This window comes from Geotrypetes seraphini, chromosome 13 (genome assembly GCF_902459505.1).
Source record: "Geotrypetes seraphini chromosome 13, aGeoSer1.1, whole genome shotgun sequence".
NCBI classification, from domain to species: Eukaryota; Metazoa; Chordata; class Amphibia; order Gymnophiona; family Dermophiidae; genus Geotrypetes; species Geotrypetes seraphini.
The window spans coordinates 66,479,334-66,499,546 of record NC_047096.1 but is presented as its reverse complement, the minus strand read 5'-3'; the positions used below and the strand labels follow the sequence as shown (position 1 = coordinate 66,499,546).

The window sequence follows — 20,213 nt, the reverse complement described above, 5'->3', positions numbered from 1 at the left end:
TTTTTTTGTTTGCTGTTTGTGCCGCCTCATCCTGGGAGTGGTCCTCCGCTTCAAAAGAAAGGGATGTAAGAGATTGGCAGGGCAAGTAGAAAATGATTGGTTTGATCTTGCTCCATAGCCAGAGTGTTACATTGTGGAGAGTGGTTGTTTGACTCTGTTTTCCCAACTTCTTTATGCTTGTCTATGTTAATACTGAGTAGCTGGGTGGTCAGGTAGTATCTATATCATGCAGTTCTTCTGATATTTTTCTATCTCCACCTGCTGATCAATGGACATAACTATCCCACTGGTTTGGAATAGTGTGCAGGACTAATGGAAGATAATTATCAAATAAGAACTAATTTCTCCTTATCTCACTATTCCCTAAACCCATAACCTTTCTGTAAAGAAATGCTTTAATGTTGTTCTTGAGACTGCCCCTATCTTGGCGCTTCATCCGTGACCTTGTTCTGAATGTTCTTACCACTGAGTTTTCTTTCAGATCATGGAAAATGCAGAAATAAACAGTATCATTAAGATAATGGGGCTCCAGTACAAGAAGACATATGATGACAATGAGTCACTTCGCAGTCTGCGTTATGGAAAGATCATGATCATGACAGATCAGGTGAGATGTTCATCCTGGCAGTGCTGTGGCTGAGGCTGGCTACAGTAATCTCAAAATTAAGTTGATGATTTGAGTGTAGCCACTGAGGTATTTGTGAAAATATAGTTAAGATTGTAAAGCTGATGAATTGTGTTTTTGGAAGTTTTTTTTTTTCTTTTGAGTGGACTATGAGTAATTAGGTTTACCTTGTTGAATTAAAGCCAAAACAAGAGTGAATATAAATACATATGACATTACCTGCTTGGTGGATCTTAGTCTGCTCAAGTAAGCGATCTCTGATAAACCATAATTTGTTTCAAATAAACTGCTCAATAACAACAAAAGCCAATTATAGAGGGTGGGGTAAAATTTTCCCAATTTTTATAGGTATCATTAAGCTTTTATTTTGCGCCAGGGTATGTATTAGGTCCTCCCAGAGCTTGTTGACAATACCCCCAGATTAGTTGTAGTTGGAATGGCGACTCATGTTTCCTCTACGTGTATGTCATGTTCTCAGTATCAAATTGCCTAGATTGTATAAAGAAAACAGAATATTAATGGATACATGGAAAACCTTACGATATGTCAGTAATTTAACATCTTTTCCAATCTATAAATTGATGAATCAACTATATGGCTAAACTCCAAGATTCAAATTGGCGGATTTAAGGTCATCTGGAAGCATTGGATGATAGCAGGTATACGTATTTTAGATCAGTGTTTTTCAACCTTTTTACACCTATGGACTGGCAGAAATAAAATAAATATTCTGTGGACCGGCATCGGTCCGTGGACCGGCAGTTGAAGAACACTGGGCTAAGTTGTGGGCCAGACCCCGCCCATTTCTACCCAATCTCCTCCCCAGACCCCGCCCCCATAATAGTACTAATTGCACCTTACACGTCCCGTACCTCATCTGGAAGCCTTCCCTCTGACTTGCAATGTCAGAAAGAAGGCTTCCGGTTCAGGCGCAGGATGTCCGTAGGAGCCACTGCCCGTGGCTTTCTGCACTGAATCAGTTAGGAAGAGGGAGCTGGCTCAAAGATAACGCCGCATCGATCACACCGTGGACCGGCGTTTGAAGAACACTGTTTTGGGCCTGATGCACGTGCTGGCCCTGTGGACCGGCAGGAAATTTCTGTGGACCGGCACTGGTCCATGGACCGGTGGTTTTAGATGATGTTATTTCAAATGGTAAACTGCTTGATTTTTCACAGTTGCAACATAAATATGGTCTTAATAAATCACAAAGCTTTAGATGGTTACAACAGAAGCAAGCCATTATCCCAGGACAAGTAGGCAGCATATTCTCGACATGTGGGTGATGTCATCCACGGAGCCCTGTCGCAGACAGCTTTTCAAGCAAACTTTATTGAAGATCTTAAAGTTTGCTAGTGCTTCACCATGCATGCGTGTGCCTTCCCGCTCCACTAGAGCAGCGGTCTCAAACACGCGGCCCACGGGCCACATGTGGCTCTCCAAGTTTTATTTGTGGCCCACGGTCTGGACTGGATCATTCCCTTCCTTTTGGAGCATCAGCGGGTCTGGCCGGTTCGTTCCGTTCAAAGCCATGGGTTGGCGGCTCCTTGCGCTATTCACTCCTGCATCGGAAGCCTTTCTGACATCACAACATCAGAGAGGCTTCAGACGCAGGCGCGGATCTTGCAAGGAGCCGCCACCCGCGGCTTTGAATGGAATGAGCCGGCCAGACACGCTGCTGCTCCAGTGGCGTACCAAGGGGGGGCGGTCCGCACAGCTGGTCACCCTCCACTGTTCTTCCTAGAGTGCGGCTTGCGGCTCGTCTAGAGCAGGGGTGCCCAACTGCTTCCCTTCCCTTCTCACCGCTGCCATCGGGGAACAGGCCGGCACCATGCTCTTTGATCTCCCTGCTTCTCTCGCCGCCCAACCTCAATTCCGACGTCGAGAGGACGTTCTGGCTAGCCAATCGCTGCCTGGCTGCCCGGAACGTCCTTTCCGACGTTAGAATTGACGTCAGGCGGCGAGAGTTGGTTGGCCCCGTGGAGATCTCGGCCTGTTCCTGATGGCGGCAGCAGCCTATTCCCCGGCGGCGGTGGCATGGGGGAGGGCAGGAAGGAAGAAATAAAGAAGGGGGGGACACAAGGAGCCAGAAACAAAGCAAAAAATGGGACAAGGAATCAGAGAAAGACAGACATAGAAAAAGTTGGGGGAGGGAATGAGGTCTGGAGGAGAGGAAGCATACAGGAGGCTGAAAGAAGAGAAGAAATATTGGATGCACAGTCAGAAGAATAAAGTGCAACCAGAGACTGATGAAATTACCAAACAAAGGTAGGAAAATGATTTTATTTTCAATTTAGTAATAGAAATGTGCCAGTTTTGAGAAAGAAAAGATATTAAACTTTAAATGTGAGTGCTGCAGAAAAAATAGTTAATGTCTTATTAAAGAAATGACAATTTTGCATAAGGTAAAACTGTTAAAGGAAAGTTTTATAAATTATAAAGGGTTTAACCTCATGCAAAATTGTCATTTCTTTAATAAGACATTAACTATTTTTTTCTGCGGCCCTCTAAGTACCTACAAATCCAAAATGTGGCCCTGCAAAGGGTTTGAGTTTGAGACCACTGCACTAGAGGGTGCGTCCCCTCCTCGTGGTCTTCAGTTCTTAGTTTTCCGCGGATCCAGAAAGCCCTGTCTCTCTTCTCTGCGATCCTGTGCCTTTCTTGCACCGCAGCTTCTTTTCTTGTTTTCGAGTCGGAAGTCGCTGTGCTCTGCTTTTATTATTTTCTTTTTTAAATTCTGTATTTAAAAAAAAAAAAATCTTTTTTTGTTTTTGGTTCTTCCTGACCGGGTCGTCCCGGTCTTTTTGTGGCTGCTCGGCCTTGTCTGCGCTGTGGCCCTTCTTTTTGCCTTATGTCCCAGCCTCTCACCGGGTTTAAAAAGTGCACGCAGTGTGGTCGGGTTATCTCTATCACGGACCCTCACCATTGATGTATCCTTTGCCTCGGTGTCGATCACCCCTCGGACTCCTGTCCTTGTTGTGCCACTCTTCAGCCTCGGGCTTTTTGTCGGTGTTCGGCAAAGATCCTTGACCTCTTCGCCATGGAAGCTGGTGACGCCTCGGCCTCAACCTCGGCCTCGAAGAGCTCGGTCCCGGGCAAATCTCCCTCGGCCTCGAAGTCTCGGGGGCCTCGGCTTCGAAGACCTCGGCTTCGGGTAAGTCTCCTCTTCCTCTTTCAGGTTCAGCTTAGCTACCGAAGAAGCCTTCCTTGGAGTCTCTGGCCACCCAGGCAGCGAGCATAGTCCTGCCGGCCTCAAAGAGACCTATTTCCAAGCCTGCCTCCACTTTAAGGGAATACTCTGCATCAAGGTCGCCCTTGTTGGAGTGCAGTGGAGCACTGGTTCCTCCGAACCCTATGATCTCCGTGCCGATGTTCGAGGATATGCTTAAGGCTATTTTAACCTCGCAGATCTCCTTGGATTAGCCCAACTTGCCCCGGTCTCGACCTTGCTCGTTGCGGACCAGCCTGAGCGTTGCACCGGGGACTCTCGAGGCAAGTTGCGTCGGTCTTGACGCTTGTCCTCGAGTAATTCCTCGCCGGTTCCGTCAAAGTGGACTTCTCCCGCCGCCCGGCCTCGGGCGAAGCACCGGTCGAGACGTGCCTCGTCCTCGAGGCGGAGAGCTGCAAAGCGGCCCAGGGACTCTCCCCCAAGGCGAGGTCGGTCCCTGAGTCCCTGCACTACGGGGTCCATTAAAGTCATCGGACCTCGTCCTGTCTGACCCCTCTCTTTTACCGCCCCGGTCTCCGGACTGCGGAGTGCCGAGGTCGAGGACTCCCGCCTCCCTCCAGGGTCGACCGATTTCTTCTCCCCGGGGCTCATCGGAGCAGGCTGCCCGGTTCTCCTTTTCTCGGACCCCGGGGTCTTCACCTTCAAGGGTTTCTCGACGCAAGCAGTCGTCGACTCCTCGTTCCCTCAGTGGAGCCTCCTCACCGTCCATGCTTGTGGACACTGATATCCCGGCGCAGTATTCGAGGGAGGAATCCCCTTCATTTTATGCTGCCCCGAAGTCTCACTCGGCTTCCCCCCGGGAGGGGCTTTCTGCAGGTAAGCTGTCCTCCTTCACCAAGTTTGTGTTGGGCATGGGCAAGGCGCTGCAATTGGACCTCCAGTCTGATTTCAGGTACACCAGGGAATATTTGGAGGAGATGGAGCTTCCTTATCCTCCTAAGGAATCCCTTCGTCTTGCAGCAGACTTTCTTCCGGAATCTGAAGACTCCTTTTGCTATCCCAGCTATTCTGTCCAAAATGGAGTCCAGATACCGGACGGTCCCCTGTAAGGGCTTTGAGAAGGCTCAACTCTCCCACCAATCCCTGGTGGTGGAGTCTTCCCTGAAGAAGTCTAATCCTTCACGAGTCTATGCGGCTGTACCCCCGGTCCGGGAGGGCCGGACTATGGACAAATTTGGCAGGCGCCTGTACCAAAACTCGATGATGGCCAATAGGGTGCTGAACTACAACTTCACGTTCTCCTCCTACCTCAAACAATGCATTAAATCTATGCCCTCATTTCTGGAGGACATGCCGGTCTGTCGCCAGGCGGAATTTCGCCGGCTCCTGGATACCTTGTCACAGATTCGACTTTATATGTTTCAGGCGTCATATGATGCCTTCAAACTGTCCTCCAGGGACTCCGGTTTTGCAATAGCCATGCGCCGATTGGCTTGGCTCCTCATCGTGGACATGGATCCGAATCTGCGGACCGGCTGGCGAATCTCCCGTGCTTGAGCAACAAACTCTTTTATGACTATCGAGGCAGCCACCAAACGCCTCTCTGAGCATGAGCGCTCCTTCGCCTCGTTGGTACGGACCAAGGCGAAGCCCGCCTCTCCAAAGTCCTTTAAGTTGCTGCCTCCCCCCCCCCCCCTGGCGCTACCCCCAGAAGTCGACGCTGGCGTTTTCCAGACTGCCTCGGCGCCAGCATCAGCAGAGGGCCCCTCAGGCCCTGGCAACGGCTAAACCCGCGTCGTCCTTTTGACTATCTGGGTTGGGGCGGGCCGGCCCCCTCCGTCCTCGAGTCTTCTCCTCTGCCAATAGGGGGCCACCTCAGTGCCTTTTCTCCCCGTTGGGCTCTGATCACGGTGGACCATTGGGTCCTCTCCGTCTTCCGGGAGGGGTATTCTCTGCATTTCCGGGCGCCGCCTCCGGCCTGGCCCGCAGGTGGGTATCCTTCGAACAAAGCACAACTCCCCCTTCTTCTCCAGGAGGCCTATGCCCTCCTTCGTCTCTGGGCGGTGGAGGAAGTCCCGGTGTGTCAACGGGGCTTGGGGTTTTACTCCCGGTACTTTCTGGTCCCCAAAAAGACTGGGGACCTGCGCCCTATCCTGGACCTTCGAGAACTGAGCAAGTTCCTGGTCAAAGAGAAGTTCCATTTGCTCTCTCTTTCCCTGTTGTTCCCCCTGCTGGACGAGGGGGACTGGCTTTGCTCCTTGGACCTCAAAGAGGCCTACACTCACATTCCAATCCACCCGGCCTCTCGCAGGTTCCTTCGGTTTCAGGTGGGAGACCTTCACCTGCAGTATCGGGTCCTCCCGTTGGGTTCGCATTGTCCTCCCGGATGTTCACCAAATGCCTAGTGGTGGTGGTGGGGGCCTTGCGGTTGCAGGGTCTTCAGGTGTTTCCATATCTCGACGACTGGCTTGTCAAAGTGCCATCGCGGGAGGGGGTTATTTCAGCGACCCAACGGACTATTTTCTTCCTTCAGCATCTGGGCTTCGAGGTCAACTTTCCAAATTCCCAGTTGAACCCTTCTCAGTCTCTGCAGTTCATTGGGGTGGTGCTGGACACGGTTTGCCGCCACTCGTTCCTGCCTCAGTCTCAGCAAATTTATCCACCTGTGTCGGAAGGTCTCCCTTCAGTCCACGACCTCCGCCAAACAGATGATGATCTTGTTGGGCCACATGGCCTCCACGGTTCATGTGACTCCATTCGCCAAGCTTTACCTCCGCATACCGCAGTGGACTCTGGCGTTTCAATGGAGGCAGGACCGGGATTCTGCCTCTCGGTGCATTACAGTGACTCCCTCCTTAAGGCGTTCACTCTGCTGGTGGATGCACTCTTCCAATCTTTTGAGAGGTTTGCTATTTCTTGTGCCCCCGCCGCAGAAGATCCTCACAACGGACTCCTCCACGTATGCCTGGGGGTCTCACCTCGACGTCCTCCGGACCCAGGGTCTTTGGTCGAGCGCCGACTGTTGGTGCCACATCAACCTGTTGGAGCTTCGGGCCATTTTCAATGCCCTGGTAGCCTTTCGTCATCTGCTTCAGGATCAGGTCGTCCTGGTGCGCACGGACAACCAGGTGGCAATGTATTATGTGAACAAGCAGGGGGGTACGGGTTCCCTGTGTCTGTATTGGGAGGCTCTTCGGCTCTGGGAGTGGGCGATCAGCCACAGCATCTTTCTTCGAGCGGTCTACATCCAGGGAGAACACAACTGCCTTGCGGACAGGTTGAGTCGTCTTCTCCAGCCTCACAAGTGGTCGCTCCATACCTCGATTCTGCGCCAGGTGTTTACTCAGTGGGGGACGCCACAAATAGATCTGTTCGCCTCCCCCCTCAACCACAAGCTGCCTCGCTTCTGTTCCAGGATTTACTCCCCGGATTGTCTCGAGGTGGATGCTTTCCTGCTAGATTAGATGGGCCGGTTCCTCTACGTGTTCCCTCCTTTTCCTTTGATCATGAGGACTCTCGTGCAGCTCAAGTCAGCTCGCGCCACCATGATCTTGATAGCTCCTCGCTGGCCCCGGCAACTGTGGTTCTCCCTTCTCCTTCAACTCAGTGTCAGGGAGCCTCTGCTGCTGCCTGGGTTTCCTTCTCTGCTGTCTCAGAGTCGGGGTTCGCTGTTGCATCCCAATCTGCAGTCTCTACACTTAACAGCTTGGTTCCTCTCCACGTGCCTCCCTCCTTTGGCTTCTCTCAGTTGGTGAGGGATGTTCTCGAGGCCTCTCGGAAGAGCTCCACTCGACAATGCTATTCCCAGAAATGGACCAAATTTGCTGCGTGGTGTGCTGAGCACCGCATGGAGCCACTATCTTCCTCTTTGCCTTCCATGCTGGATTACCTGTTCCACTTGTCTCGGTCTGAACTCAAATCTACATCTATTCGAGTCCACCTCAGTGCAATTGCTGCCTTTCATCAACCGCTTGATGGGAAACCGCTCTCCGTCCATCCGGTGGTTTCCCGATTTATGAAGGGCCTCTTCAATGTTCATCCTCCACTCAAGCCCCCTCTAGTGGATTTGGATCTTAATGTGGTTCTGGCTCAATTGATGAAACCTCCATTTGAACTCATTGATAAGGCTCATTTGAGGTACCTCACTTGGAAGGTGGTGTTTTTGGTTGCTCTCACGTCTGCTCGCAGAGGCAGTAAGCTGCAAGCGCTGGTTGCAGGCCCGCCTTTTACTGTATTTCATCATGACAAGGTGGTCCTTCGTACTCATCCCAAGTTTTTGCCCAAGGTGGTTTCGGACTTTCACCTCAACCAGTCCATTATCCTTCCAGTGTTTTTTCCAAAGCCCCACTCTCATCCGGGTGAGGTGGCGCTTCACACCCTTGACTGTAAGAGGGCGTTGGCTTTTTACCTCCAACGCACCCAGTCTCATTGGACGTCTCCTCAGCTCTTCCTATCTTTTGATCCCAATCGGTTGGGCCGCCCTGTTTCCAAGCGGTACTTCTCCAACTGGTTGGCTGCTTGTATTTCCTTCTGCTACGCTCAGGCTGGTCTCCTGCTGCTGGGTCAGGTCACGGGGCATAAAGTCAGAGCAATGGCGGCGTCTGTCGCTTTCCTCAGGTCCACGCCTATTGAGGAGATCTGCAAGGCCATCACGTGGTCCTCGGTTCATACATTCACCTCTCACTACTGTCTGGATACCTTTTCTAGGAACGACGGCCGGTTCGGTTAGTCGGTTTTGCGTAATCTGTTCTTCTAAATTGCCAACTCTCCCACCGTCCCATCCTGGTTAGCTTGGAGGTCACCCACATATCAAGAATATGATGCCTGCTTGTCCTGGGATAAAGCACAGTTACTTACCGTAACAGGTGTTATCCAGGGACAGCAGGCAGATATTCTCGCCACCCACCTTCCCGAGTTGGCTTCTTTGCTAGCTATCTGAACTGAAGACCTTGAGGAGGGGACACGCCCTCTAGTGGAGCGGGAAGGCACACGCATGCGTTGTGCAGCACTAGCAAACTTTGAGATCTTCAATCAAGTTTCCTTGAAAAGCTGTCCGCGACGGGGCTCCTTGGATGACGTCACCCACATGTTGAGAATATCTGCCTGCTGTCCCTGGATAACACCTGTTACGGTAAGTAACTGTGCTTTCAGGTAGGGTTCCCTGAATAGAAAAATCTTAATAAGCAATATAGTTTGGAATTTTTATGCTTTCAGGTGGACTTCTTGGGATACCAGGCCGCACAGTGGTATAAATTGATAAACGGATTTGTAAATAAAAAGCCTAAAACTGGTCTTAGGGATATTTGGAGCATTGAGATTAAGCATCAGGTTTGTGCGTCTCAATGGCCACGAATTTGGTTTTGGAGAATGAGATGTATAGTGTCCGCATCTATGAGACAAACTTGGGGCTCCTTTTATCAAGCAACGCTAGCAGGGTTAGCGCGTCGGACACTTCATCACGCGTTAACTGCCACGGCCAGCTAAAATGCAGGCATTAGCAGCTAGCGCGGCAGGTATTACGGGCATTAAACCCCTACCGCAGCTTGTTAAAAGGAGCCCTTGGTTTTTTCTCCTGCATAGAGCATTTTGGATCCCAGTTAGATTACAAAAATTAAATAGCTCTACGCCTAATAGATAATGGCATTGTAATCTTGAAGCAGGGACTATAGATCACTTGTTATTCTATTGTCCATTTATTTTGTTTTTTTCCAAATCTTTATTCATTTTAATAAATACATCAAGTGTACATTAAATACAAACTATCATAATACATTATCACTTGAAAATTCCATCACAATATGTATCTAAAAGCTTTATATCCCACCCCCCTCCCATAACCATACACAAATAATAAAATTCATATGTATATTAATCATTTAAAAATATGCAAATATATATATGCAAGTCTCCCTAATTCCCCCACCCCCCTTCCTTCAATTATCACATAAGGAAAAAGAATAATAAATTAACATTAATCATTATAATATTTTATTATTGGCCCCCACACATCCTGAAATCTAGTAAAATGACCATTTTGTACTGCAATTAACCTTTCCATTTTGTACAGATGACACACTGAGTTCCACCAGAAGCTTTAATTTAGTCTAGAACAATTCTTCCAATTAAGTGTTATTTGTTGTATCCCCACACCTGTAAGGATCATCAGAAGCTTATTATTTGCTGCAGATATTTGGCTTTTAGATCTCATACACGTTCCAAATAGAGCTGTATCATATGACAATGCCACATGATTTTCCATTAAAAGATTAACTTGATCCCAGATTGATAACCAAAATGCCTAAATACATGGACAATAAAATAAAAGATGATCTAAAGTTCCAATTTCAATTTTATAATGCCAGCACCTATTAGACTTAGAGCAATCTAATTTCTGTAATCTAGTAGGGGTCCAGAATGCTCTATGCAACAAGAAGAACCATGTTTGCCTAATAGATGCCGACATCGTACCTTTAATTCTCCAAGACCAAATCCGTGGCCATTGAGATGCATTAATCTGATGCTTAATCTCAATGCTCCAAATATCTCTTAATCCATTTTTAGGTTTCTTATTCAAATAATTAGATAAAATTTTATACCACTTTGCGTCCTGGTGTCCCAGAAAATCTGACTGGAAACATAGGAATTCTAAGCTATAATGATTATTTAAAGATTTCCATTCAGGGAACCCTACCTGAATAGCCTGCTTCAACTGCAACCATTTATAACTTTGTTTTTTATTTAGACCATATTTATGTTGCAATTGTGAAAAATCAAGCAGTTTACCATTATGAATAACTTCATTTAAGGATCTTATGCTTGATGTAGACTGGAACACACTCTTAGCGACAAATTGTGATAGCAGAAGGATATTAGCGTCTATGAAGGGAGTACAGCTCAAACAAATGGTGCTAGAGCCTACTAGGGCCCATGCCATCCTGGACCTGGTACTTACGAACGGGGAAAGTGTCTCGGAGGTCTCGGTGGGAGAAACGCTAGCCACCAGTGACCATAACATGGTATGGTTTAACCTTAGGAAAGGCTTCCCTAGATCTCAAACAAGAACAAGGGTACTCAATTTCTGGGGCACTGACTTCGCACGCATGGGAGATTTCGTTCATCAGACACTACAGGTTCAAGAAGTAACCGATAATGTGGAAGCTATGTGGTCAATCTTGAAATCGACCATTCAGGAGGCAACTATCCGCTACATTAAATCGGTAAATAAACAACAAAGAAACAAGAGACCCAAATGGTTCACTGATGAGGTCTCGTACCGCGTCAAGGAGAAGAAAAGAGCATTTCTCTCATACAAACGCACCGGGGAGAAAGAAGCGAACATTGAATACAAGACAAAGTCCGCAGCGGTCAAAACAGCAGTCAGGGAGGCCAAACTTCTAATGGAAGAAACTCTAGCGAAGAATATTAAGAAAGGGGACAAATCCTTCTTCAGGTACATTAGCGACAGGAAGAAGAACAAAAATGGGATAGTACGCCTTAGAACGCCAGACGGGAGTTATGTGGAAACAGATTCCGATAAAGCTAAACTGCTGAATGATTACTTCTGCTCTGTCTTTACCTGCGAGGCACCAGGGCACGGGTCACGGCTGGGAACAAAGCAAAGCATGGAAGATCCATTTCAGAATTTTGAATTCACAACTGCTGATGTTTACAGAGAACTGTTAAGACTCAAGGTGAACAAAGCCATGGGACCGGACAATTTGCACCCATGAGTGCTCAGAGAGCTATGCGATGTTCTAGCGAAACCGTTAGCCATGCTCTTCAATCTCTCCCTAAGTACGGGGAGAGTCCCCCTGGACTGGAAAACAGCTAACGTTGTTCCTCTGCACAAAAAGGGATGCAGAGCAGAGTCTCACATCAATTGTGTGTAAACTCATGGAAACTCTACTTAAAAGTAAATTAGACACGATTTTGGATGAGGGAGACCTAAGGGATCCCCGTCAACATGGATTCACTAGGGGTAGGTCATGCCAATCCAATCTTATCAGCTTCTTTGATTGGGTGACGGGAAAGCTAGACCTGGGAGAGTCTCTGGACATAGTATACTTGGATTTCAGCAAAGCGTTTGACAGTGTCCCACACCGCAGACTATTAAACAAGATGAAATCGATGGGTTTAGGCGAGAAGCTAACTGCATGGGTCAGTGATTGGCTGAGTGGAAGACTTCAGAGGGTGGTGGTCAACGGCACCCTCTCTGAGACATCGGAGGTGACTAGCAGAGTACCGCAGGGCTCAGTCCTGGGACCATCCCTTTTCAACATATTCATAAGAGACTTGACCCGAGGGCTTCAGGGTAAAGTAACACTGTTCGCCGATGACGCCAAACTGTGTAATATAGTAAGTGAAAGCAATCTTAAGGATAGTATGACGCAGGATCTGATCACGTTGGAAAACTGGTCCTCGACATGGCAGCTGGGCTTCAACGTTAAGAAATGTTAGGTCATGCATCTCGGCTACGGAAATCCATGCAAAACTTACACCTTGAATGGAGAAACACTAGCTAGGACTTCAGAAGAACGGGACTTGGGAGTAATTGTCAGTGCAGACATGAAGGCTGCCAAACAAGTGGAGCAGGCCTCATCCAAGGCAAGGCAAATGTTGGGATGTATCAATAGAGGCTTCATCAGCCGCAAACCTGAAGTCATAATGCCGCTCTACAGAACCATGGTGAGACCTCACCTGGAATACTGTGTGCAATTTTGGAGACCGCACTACCAAAAAGATGTGCTTCGAGCTGAATCGGTCCAGCGAATGGCCACTAGAATGGTCTCCGGACTCAAGAGTCTCCCATACGAGGAAAGACTGGACAAACTGCGGCTCTACACTCTTGAGGAGCGTAGAGAAAGGGGAGACATGATTGAGACATTTAAGTACATCACAGGTCGTGTTGAGGCAGAAAGCGATATATTCTTCCCCAGGGGACCCTCGGTCACAAGGGGGCACCCGCTCAAATTCAGAGGAGGGAAATTTAATGGTGACATCAGGAAGTATTTCTTCACAGAAAGAGTAGTAGATCACTGGAACAAACTTCCGGTGCAGGTGGTCAAGGCCACCAGCGTGCTCGACTTTAAAAATAAATGGGACATCCACGTGGGATTCCCTATGGGGGTCGAGCTAAGGAACTGGGTCATTAGCACTCAGACTTGATGGGGTGGGTCAGAAGAGTGGGCAGACTTGATGGGCTGTAGCCCTTTTCTGCCATCATCTTTCTATGTTTCTATGCTTTAATCCAATCTTTCCGGACAACCTTAAACCCGCCTATTTGTATCTTGGAGTTTACCCAAATAGATTGATGTGTAGATTTTCCGATAGACTCAGGAGTTAATTTGTCTACATATCTTAATGTTTTCCAAGTATCCATTAACACTCAATTGTCCTTGCGTATTCTAGGCATCTTTATACTGAGCAGAAGATCAAGTCTAAGTGGGAATATAAGCGACCTCTCAACCCATAACCAGTCTGGCAGTTGTTCCAAAAGCTCTGGGAGGACCCAATACATACCTTAGCGCATGATATAGGATTGGTGATACCTATAAAAATTGGGGAAATTTACCCCACCCCCCTTAATTGGCCTTTGTAGAGACACTAGAGCAACTCTTGCAATTTTACCCAGCCAAATAAATTTAACCAGAATACTATTTAACTTTTTATAGAAAGACCCCTGAAAAAACACTGGTATCATGCCCAATTGGTAACAAACCACAGGCAGAATCATCATTTTAACAGTTGAACTCTTCCCCACCAGGACAAATGCAAAGGATTCCATTGCTCACACAACTCTGTTACTTTTTGTAATAAAAATTTTTCATTTACTCTCATTGTCTCTTCGAGTGTATTTTTCAACCAAATGCCTAAGTATTTTATTCCATCTTCTTTCCAAATAAAAGGAAAAGAATCAAATATACCTTTTGTACAATACACATTTAAAGGTAAAATTTCCGATTTAGTCCAATTTATTTTGTATCCTGAGAATTTTCCAAATGTATCAATTACTTCAAGTAGACATGGAATTGTTGTTTCCGGATTTCTCAAATGAAGCAAAATATCATCCGCATAAGCGGATACTTTATAATCCACTCCCGCACATGGAATACCCTGTATGTCCCTTGCCTGTCGAATAGCTAATAACAAGGGTTCAAGTACTATATCAAAAAGCAAAGGAGATAACGGACAACCCTGCCTAAGCCCCCCTCTGCAATTTAAAAACATCCGAAAAATTATTATTTATATATAAACGAGCAGTCAGGGAGCTATACAGTGCTTGAATCATTTGTACAAATCCGGAACCAATACTAAACCATTCCATAGCTTGATACATGAATTTCCATTCTACACGATCAAAAGCTTTCTCAGCATCTAATGATACTGAAAAGGCCAGATCATTAATTTGTTTTGTTAAATAATACATCTGAAATGCCAATCTAGTATTATTGGAAGAGTGTCTTTGAACCACAAATCCAGTTTGATGCATACCTATTATATGCGGAAGAGCTTTAGCCAATCTTAATGCTAAAATCTTAGCTAATAATTTACCATCTACTTGTCCATTTATTTTGGCCTTTTGGAATGGGGCCAAATAAATTGTTTATTGGAAAATCCTGTGGCATTATCGTATGATACAGTTCTATTTGGTATGTCAATGAGAACAAAGAGCCAAATTTCATCTAAAAATAACAGGCTTCTATTGATTATGACTGGGGTCGGCATACAACATATCACAAGTAATTGGAAGAATTGGAGTAGACTCAATTACAGTTTGGGGTGGAATTCGTTATGTCACATTTATAAAATGGAAAGAACAATAGCCATACAAAAAGGGAATTATAAGAAATTTAAAGAGATCTGGGGGCCATTGACAAATTATTGTAATGAATAGATACAATTTTTCCATTATAAGTACAATGCAAATGAGGGGGTGGGAGGAGGGGGATTTCTGAATTTTTATTAAATGTTTAGATCAATAGGAAAGAAAGTTTTATATGATATATGTGATTGCATAGGTTATGGTAGGGATGGGTGGGAGGGGGTTAAATTTTATGATTTAATGTTGAATATGATAGAAATTCAAGTGTTCAATTTCAAATGTCATTTATTGATACACTTGTTGTAAGATGCAAAAATGAATAAAGATATATAAAAACAAACAAACAAGTAAACTGCTCAAATTAACCTAATAAAAAAAATATCAAGAGGTTTGAGTAAACAGTTTCCCAAAGCAGTTTGTTCAGAAGGAGAACTTGACACTGTGCCATGTTTTCACACAACTACCTGCATCAGGAATCTCAATAATCTAGATCCACAAATACAAAGAAAAGACAAAAAACTGAATAAACTACACAATTTTCTAATATATATGCAGTGGATGCAGATGTTACATAAATTTTAAATCTCTATATTAAATTGTATTACTACACAACAGGTTAAATATTGAAGATGATTACTATTTCTTAAATATTGAATCATATATTATACTACTTTATAAGAGCTATTAATAAACATACAAAAGTACCCATGTGATGCCAATTGTTTACATTAGTTAAAATATCTCAGTTGTGTGAAAAGAATAGTTCTGACCACAAGTGGTCATGTGTTTGTGTTGGGGGGGAGGTTTAAAGAATCCTTAAAGGAAAATGACATACCATTTTCATGTTCTACTGCCCATAATGGCACTGTATGTGTGTGTTGAGGTGGAGAGTGAGCTCTGGTGCTTGCATCTATTAATGCTTGGAAGAAATGGAGATTTTTTGCACTAAATCTAGAGGACGTTTCTTATTCCAGGATCAAGATGGCTCACACATCAAAGGCTTGCTGATTAATTTCATCCATCACAATTGGCCCTCTCTCCTGAGACACAGCTTCCTGGAGGAATTCATCACTCCTCTTATTAAGGTGAATAAACACCCCTTTTCTTTGAAAGGTTTACCTGTTGTGTTTTCTCTGTGACTGTTTCATTAGAAGTTTTCACACTGTGCCACTGCGAAACAAGATGTTCTTTGGTTTCCAATCAGTGGAAGAGATGGAAGCAAACTATAACCCTGCACCACCAAACAGATATCTGTTCACTATTCTTATGCTATGTGCTTAATATACTACTTATGAGGTATTTAGGAAACGTCTAAAAACACACCTGTTCCTAAAACATCTTGACAACTGATCCACTTATCTCTTTCCTCTCAATAGCGACCTTTCCTTTTGATCACTTTTCTCCTCAACAATGAATTTCCTGTCTAATTACTTCTCTTTCTTCTTCCCCTCTTGAAGTCAGTCAATTTGTACCTTTGCTTAATCTTTTGTAAACCGCATAGAACTTCACGGTATTGCGGTATAAGCTGTTATTATTATTATTATTATTGGAATTTTTCCAAAATAATTTTTATATAGGCATAATTGGATGGACAAGGGGACTAGCCCATTTTCACTCCTGGGTGATTGGCCACATGGACAACTAATCCAATGAGGATAACTCGTTCAATCATATGTGAAATTCACTGACTTTTAGCCTAATCCACTTTACCATAGGTAAATACTGATTTCTTGTACAATAAATTCTGGAATCTTCACCAGCAGGTCTATGTATCCTCGCTAGCACTGAGCTACAGGTACTCCAAAACAAACCTTTAGCCCCTCCCTAGGTATATACATCTTGTCACGTGCCTTAGAATTCCAGTCTGTTCCTTCAGCTCTGATTGCTGGTTTGTCTTTTCTGCTTGTGCTTCATTTTACATTTCTAGTTTTTTTTTATTTGTCCTTTGGTGCGGGTTTTACACTTGTGCTGTGGATTCACCCTTCGGGGACATCCTTTGGCGAGAGATCACAGACTTTGGTCTTTACATCGTCTGCTTCTGGAGGGGGACACTTAGCAGACCTGCAGTAAACTCCTTGGACAGCCTGCAGGTCATATCGGGTCTCTTGGTTCAGGAGCCACCTCACCCTGGGTTCGTCCATGATAGGGTAGAGCGCAGGCTGCTGCGGTTCCAAGGAGGTACGCTGTGATTGGAACCAGACCGTGTGTCTTCCCTAATTTTCCTGTGAGGTCCTGAGAGTCCCTGTCTAGGTTGACTGCTAAGGTGAAGCTGTCAGAAAATATGAAATCCAGTTTTTCTTTAGCACTCTCCAGACCGGTAGAGGTAATCCTTACGAGTGGGTATATTACTCATTATGGCTAGCAGGTGGAGACTGAAACAACTGTGGAATAGTACATAAGAAATACCCTCCCCTATTCCTGTCAGACTTCTTTCAGTCTCCAGCAGGTGTTGAGTGAGTTGTACCCATCTCCCTTGGTAGGGCTGTTGAAATTTGTTTAAGAACATAAGAATTGCTGCTGCTGGGCAAGACCAGTGGTCCATCGTGCCCAGCAGTCCGCTCACGCGGCGGCCCAAAGACCAGCGCCCTAACTGAGACTAGCCTTACCTGCATACGTTCCGGTTCAGCAGGAACTTATCTAACTTTGTCTTGAATCCCTGGTGGGTGTTTTCCCCTATGACTGACTCCGGAAGAGCGTTTCCAGTTTTCCAGTTGGGTGAAGAAGAACTTCCTTAAGTTCCTTTCAATTTTAGAGAGTGCCCCCTTGTTCTCCCTACCTTGGAGAGGGTGAACAACCTGTCCTTATCTACTAAGTCTATTCCCTTCAGTACTTTGAATGTTTCAATCATGTCCCCTCTCAATCTCCTCTGCTCAAGGGAAAAGAGGCCCAGTTTCTCTAATCTTTTGCTATATGGCAACTCCTCCAGCCCCTTAACCATCTTAGTCGCTCTTCTCTGGATCCTTTTGAGTAGTACTGTGCCCTTCTTCATGTACGATGACCAGTGCTGGATGCGGTACTCCAGGTGCAGGCGCACCATGGCCCGGTACAGCGACATAATAACCTTTTCCGATCTGTTCTTGATCCCCTTCTTTATCTTTCCTAGCATTCTGTTCACTCTTTTCGCCATCGCCGTACATTGCATGGACGGCTTGATTGACTTATCGATCAGAACTCCCAAGTCTCTTTCCTGGGAGGTCTCTCCAAGTATCGCCTCAGACATCCTGTATTCGTGCATGAGATTTTTGTTACCGACATGCATCACTTTACACTTATCCACGTTGAACCTCATCTGCCGTGTTGATGCCCATATCTCGAGCCTGATTATGTCACTTTGTAGATCTTCGCAATCCCCCTGCTTTTTCACTACTCTGAATAACTTTGTATCGTCCTCAAATTAATCACCTCACTCGTCGTACCTATGTCCAGATCGTTTATAATGATTTTGAAGAGCACGGGTCCAAGGGTTTCTAGTCCCTGTTTTTGGCCGGATTGAGCTTGGGTGGGCCCTGTTTGGGGGTCTGTCCAAGCCCCCAAGGGTGGCTTGGGATGAGGATTAGTGGTCCGAGAAGCGTGTCGGCATGGATGAGGACCTGGACCCTTTTGAGGATTTCCAGGATCATCTTGAGGGGTTAGCTGCTGGAGGCGGGGCAGCGGGTTTCCCACCTTCCAGCGAAGAGGCGTCTGTGGTACGCTTTTTTCAGAGGGATGAGCTACCAGACCTGATTCAGCAGGTCTCCTTGGTGCTGCTGCATTTTGAGGAAGCACCACCAGAGAACCCGCGTGTGGGGACCCTCTGCTTAGGGTGATCCGTACTGTTTCCCCACTCTTTTCCTATGCATAAGGATATTTAGGATATTGTTTTGGTGCAGTAGAATACGCCGAAGGCGCCGTTTCGGTTAGCGTGCGCCATGGCTCATTTGTATCCCATCCCGGAGGGGGATAGGGCTACTTTAAAGTTGCCAGTGGTGGATGCAGTGGTCTCAGCGATTGCTCAGCGGCATACTGTACCTGTTGAGGATGGTTGTGCCTTACGGGACTCTGAGGAGCGTACGTTGGAGACCATACTTAAGCAGAATTTTGACATCTCCCCCTTGGGGGTCCGGGCAGCTATTTGTGGGGGGCTGGTGGCTCGCACCGTGTTTCAGTGGGCCAAGCGTGTCCTGGATCGTGAGTCTAATGAATGGTCCTTAGTGGATCAGAAGGTGGCAAAGATTGAGATGGCTGCCTTGTTCCTCTAGGATGTGGACCTCGGCTAAGTCTATAGCTTTTGGAGTGGCTGTGCGGCGTACCTTGTGGCTTTGCAGATGGTCGGTGGATGCCGCGTCTAAAACTAAGCTTACCAAATTTCCCTTTCAGGGTTCTTTTTTGTTTGGAGAGGACTTAAATAAGTTGGTTCAGAATCTGACAGGCAACGTCTCGGGGTCGCACTGCCCGTGGGCGTTTACAGGAGTTTCACAAGTATCGCCCTGGGCGTGGGGCTGCTACATTCCAGGCTTTGGGGCTCTCCTTGGGTTGTTTTTATCAGCACATGCAGTCCTTTCAGGGTCCCGTCGGGGGGCTGGGAATCCCTCCGCCGCCCATCCTGCACAATGACTCTTTGCCAGGCTCCCTTTGGTTTTGGTGGGTGCCCGGCCCAAGTGGGCTGAGATCACGTCGGATCAGTGGGTCCTGGAGGCGGTGTGGGACGGTTATGCTCTGGAGTTTGCCCGCTCTCTGCCAGATCATTTTCTTGCCTCTCTGTGTAAGGCCATTCTTTGACCTTCAAGTTTCCTCAACTTTGGAACAATCTTCCACTCTTTTTAAGAAGTTCTGTCTCTTCCTTTTTTTCGTAAGTCTTTGAAAACTATTCTGTTCACTAAGCACTTTGGTAATTAATTTCCTCTCGAGGGGCTGTTTTTTTTTTTTCTTTCTCTTTAGTCCTTATTGGCCTAAACTAACTACTGTAAACTGAGATGAGCTTTCCTAGATTGAAGTCTCGGTATATAAAGCCAAGCATTAGATTAGATTAAGCGGCATGGAAGACGCAGACCTTTCGCCAGACCCTTTAGCGCTTGCTAGATCACAAAGCAGTGGTTCCAGTGCCCCCTCAGCAGTGCGGCACCGGCAGGTACTCCATTTATTTTATGGTACCCAAGAAGGAGGGGGATCTTTCAGCCCATCCTAGATTTGAAAGAGGTTAACAGGGCTCTCATAATTCCCTCTTTTCACATGGAAACCCTGCTTCTGTCATTCTGGCAGTTCAGCCGAAGGAGTTCCTGACTTCTGGCGATCTGACAGAGGCCTACTTACATGTTCCCATTCGGACCTCCCATCAGCGCTTCCTTCGCTTTGCGATATTGGATCAGCACTATGAGTTCTGTGTGCTTCCCTTTGGCCTGGCCACGGCTCCCCGGACGTTCACCAAGGTCATCGCAGGAGCCTTGCGGTCGGAGGGCATTCTGGTGCATCCCTACCTGGATGACTAGTTGATTTGGGCAAAGTCAATGCAGGAGAGCACCCGGGTTACTGCTCGGGTGGTGGAGTTTCTACAGTTGCTGGGATGGGTGATCAACCTTGCCAAGAGTCGGTTGGTCCCCTCTCAGCTTCTGGAGTACCTT

At 46.5% G+C, this 20,213-nt stretch overlaps 1 protein-coding gene across 3 annotated transcripts in view; it reads left to right on the top strand.

Moving 5' to 3' along the window:
- Window positions 1-20,213, top strand: part of TOP2A (DNA topoisomerase II alpha) — a 276,538-nt gene that overhangs the window by 98,127 nt on the left and 158,198 nt on the right. For all 3 annotated transcript variants that reach the window (XM_033918323.1, XM_033918324.1, XM_033918322.1), the window contains exons 13-14: window positions 482-607; window positions 15,591-15,701. In XM_033918323.1, the coding sequence (XP_033774214.1) occupies window positions 482-607; window positions 15,591-15,701 (237 nt within the window). The remainder of the gene's footprint in view (window positions 1-481; window positions 608-15,590; window positions 15,702-20,213) is intronic.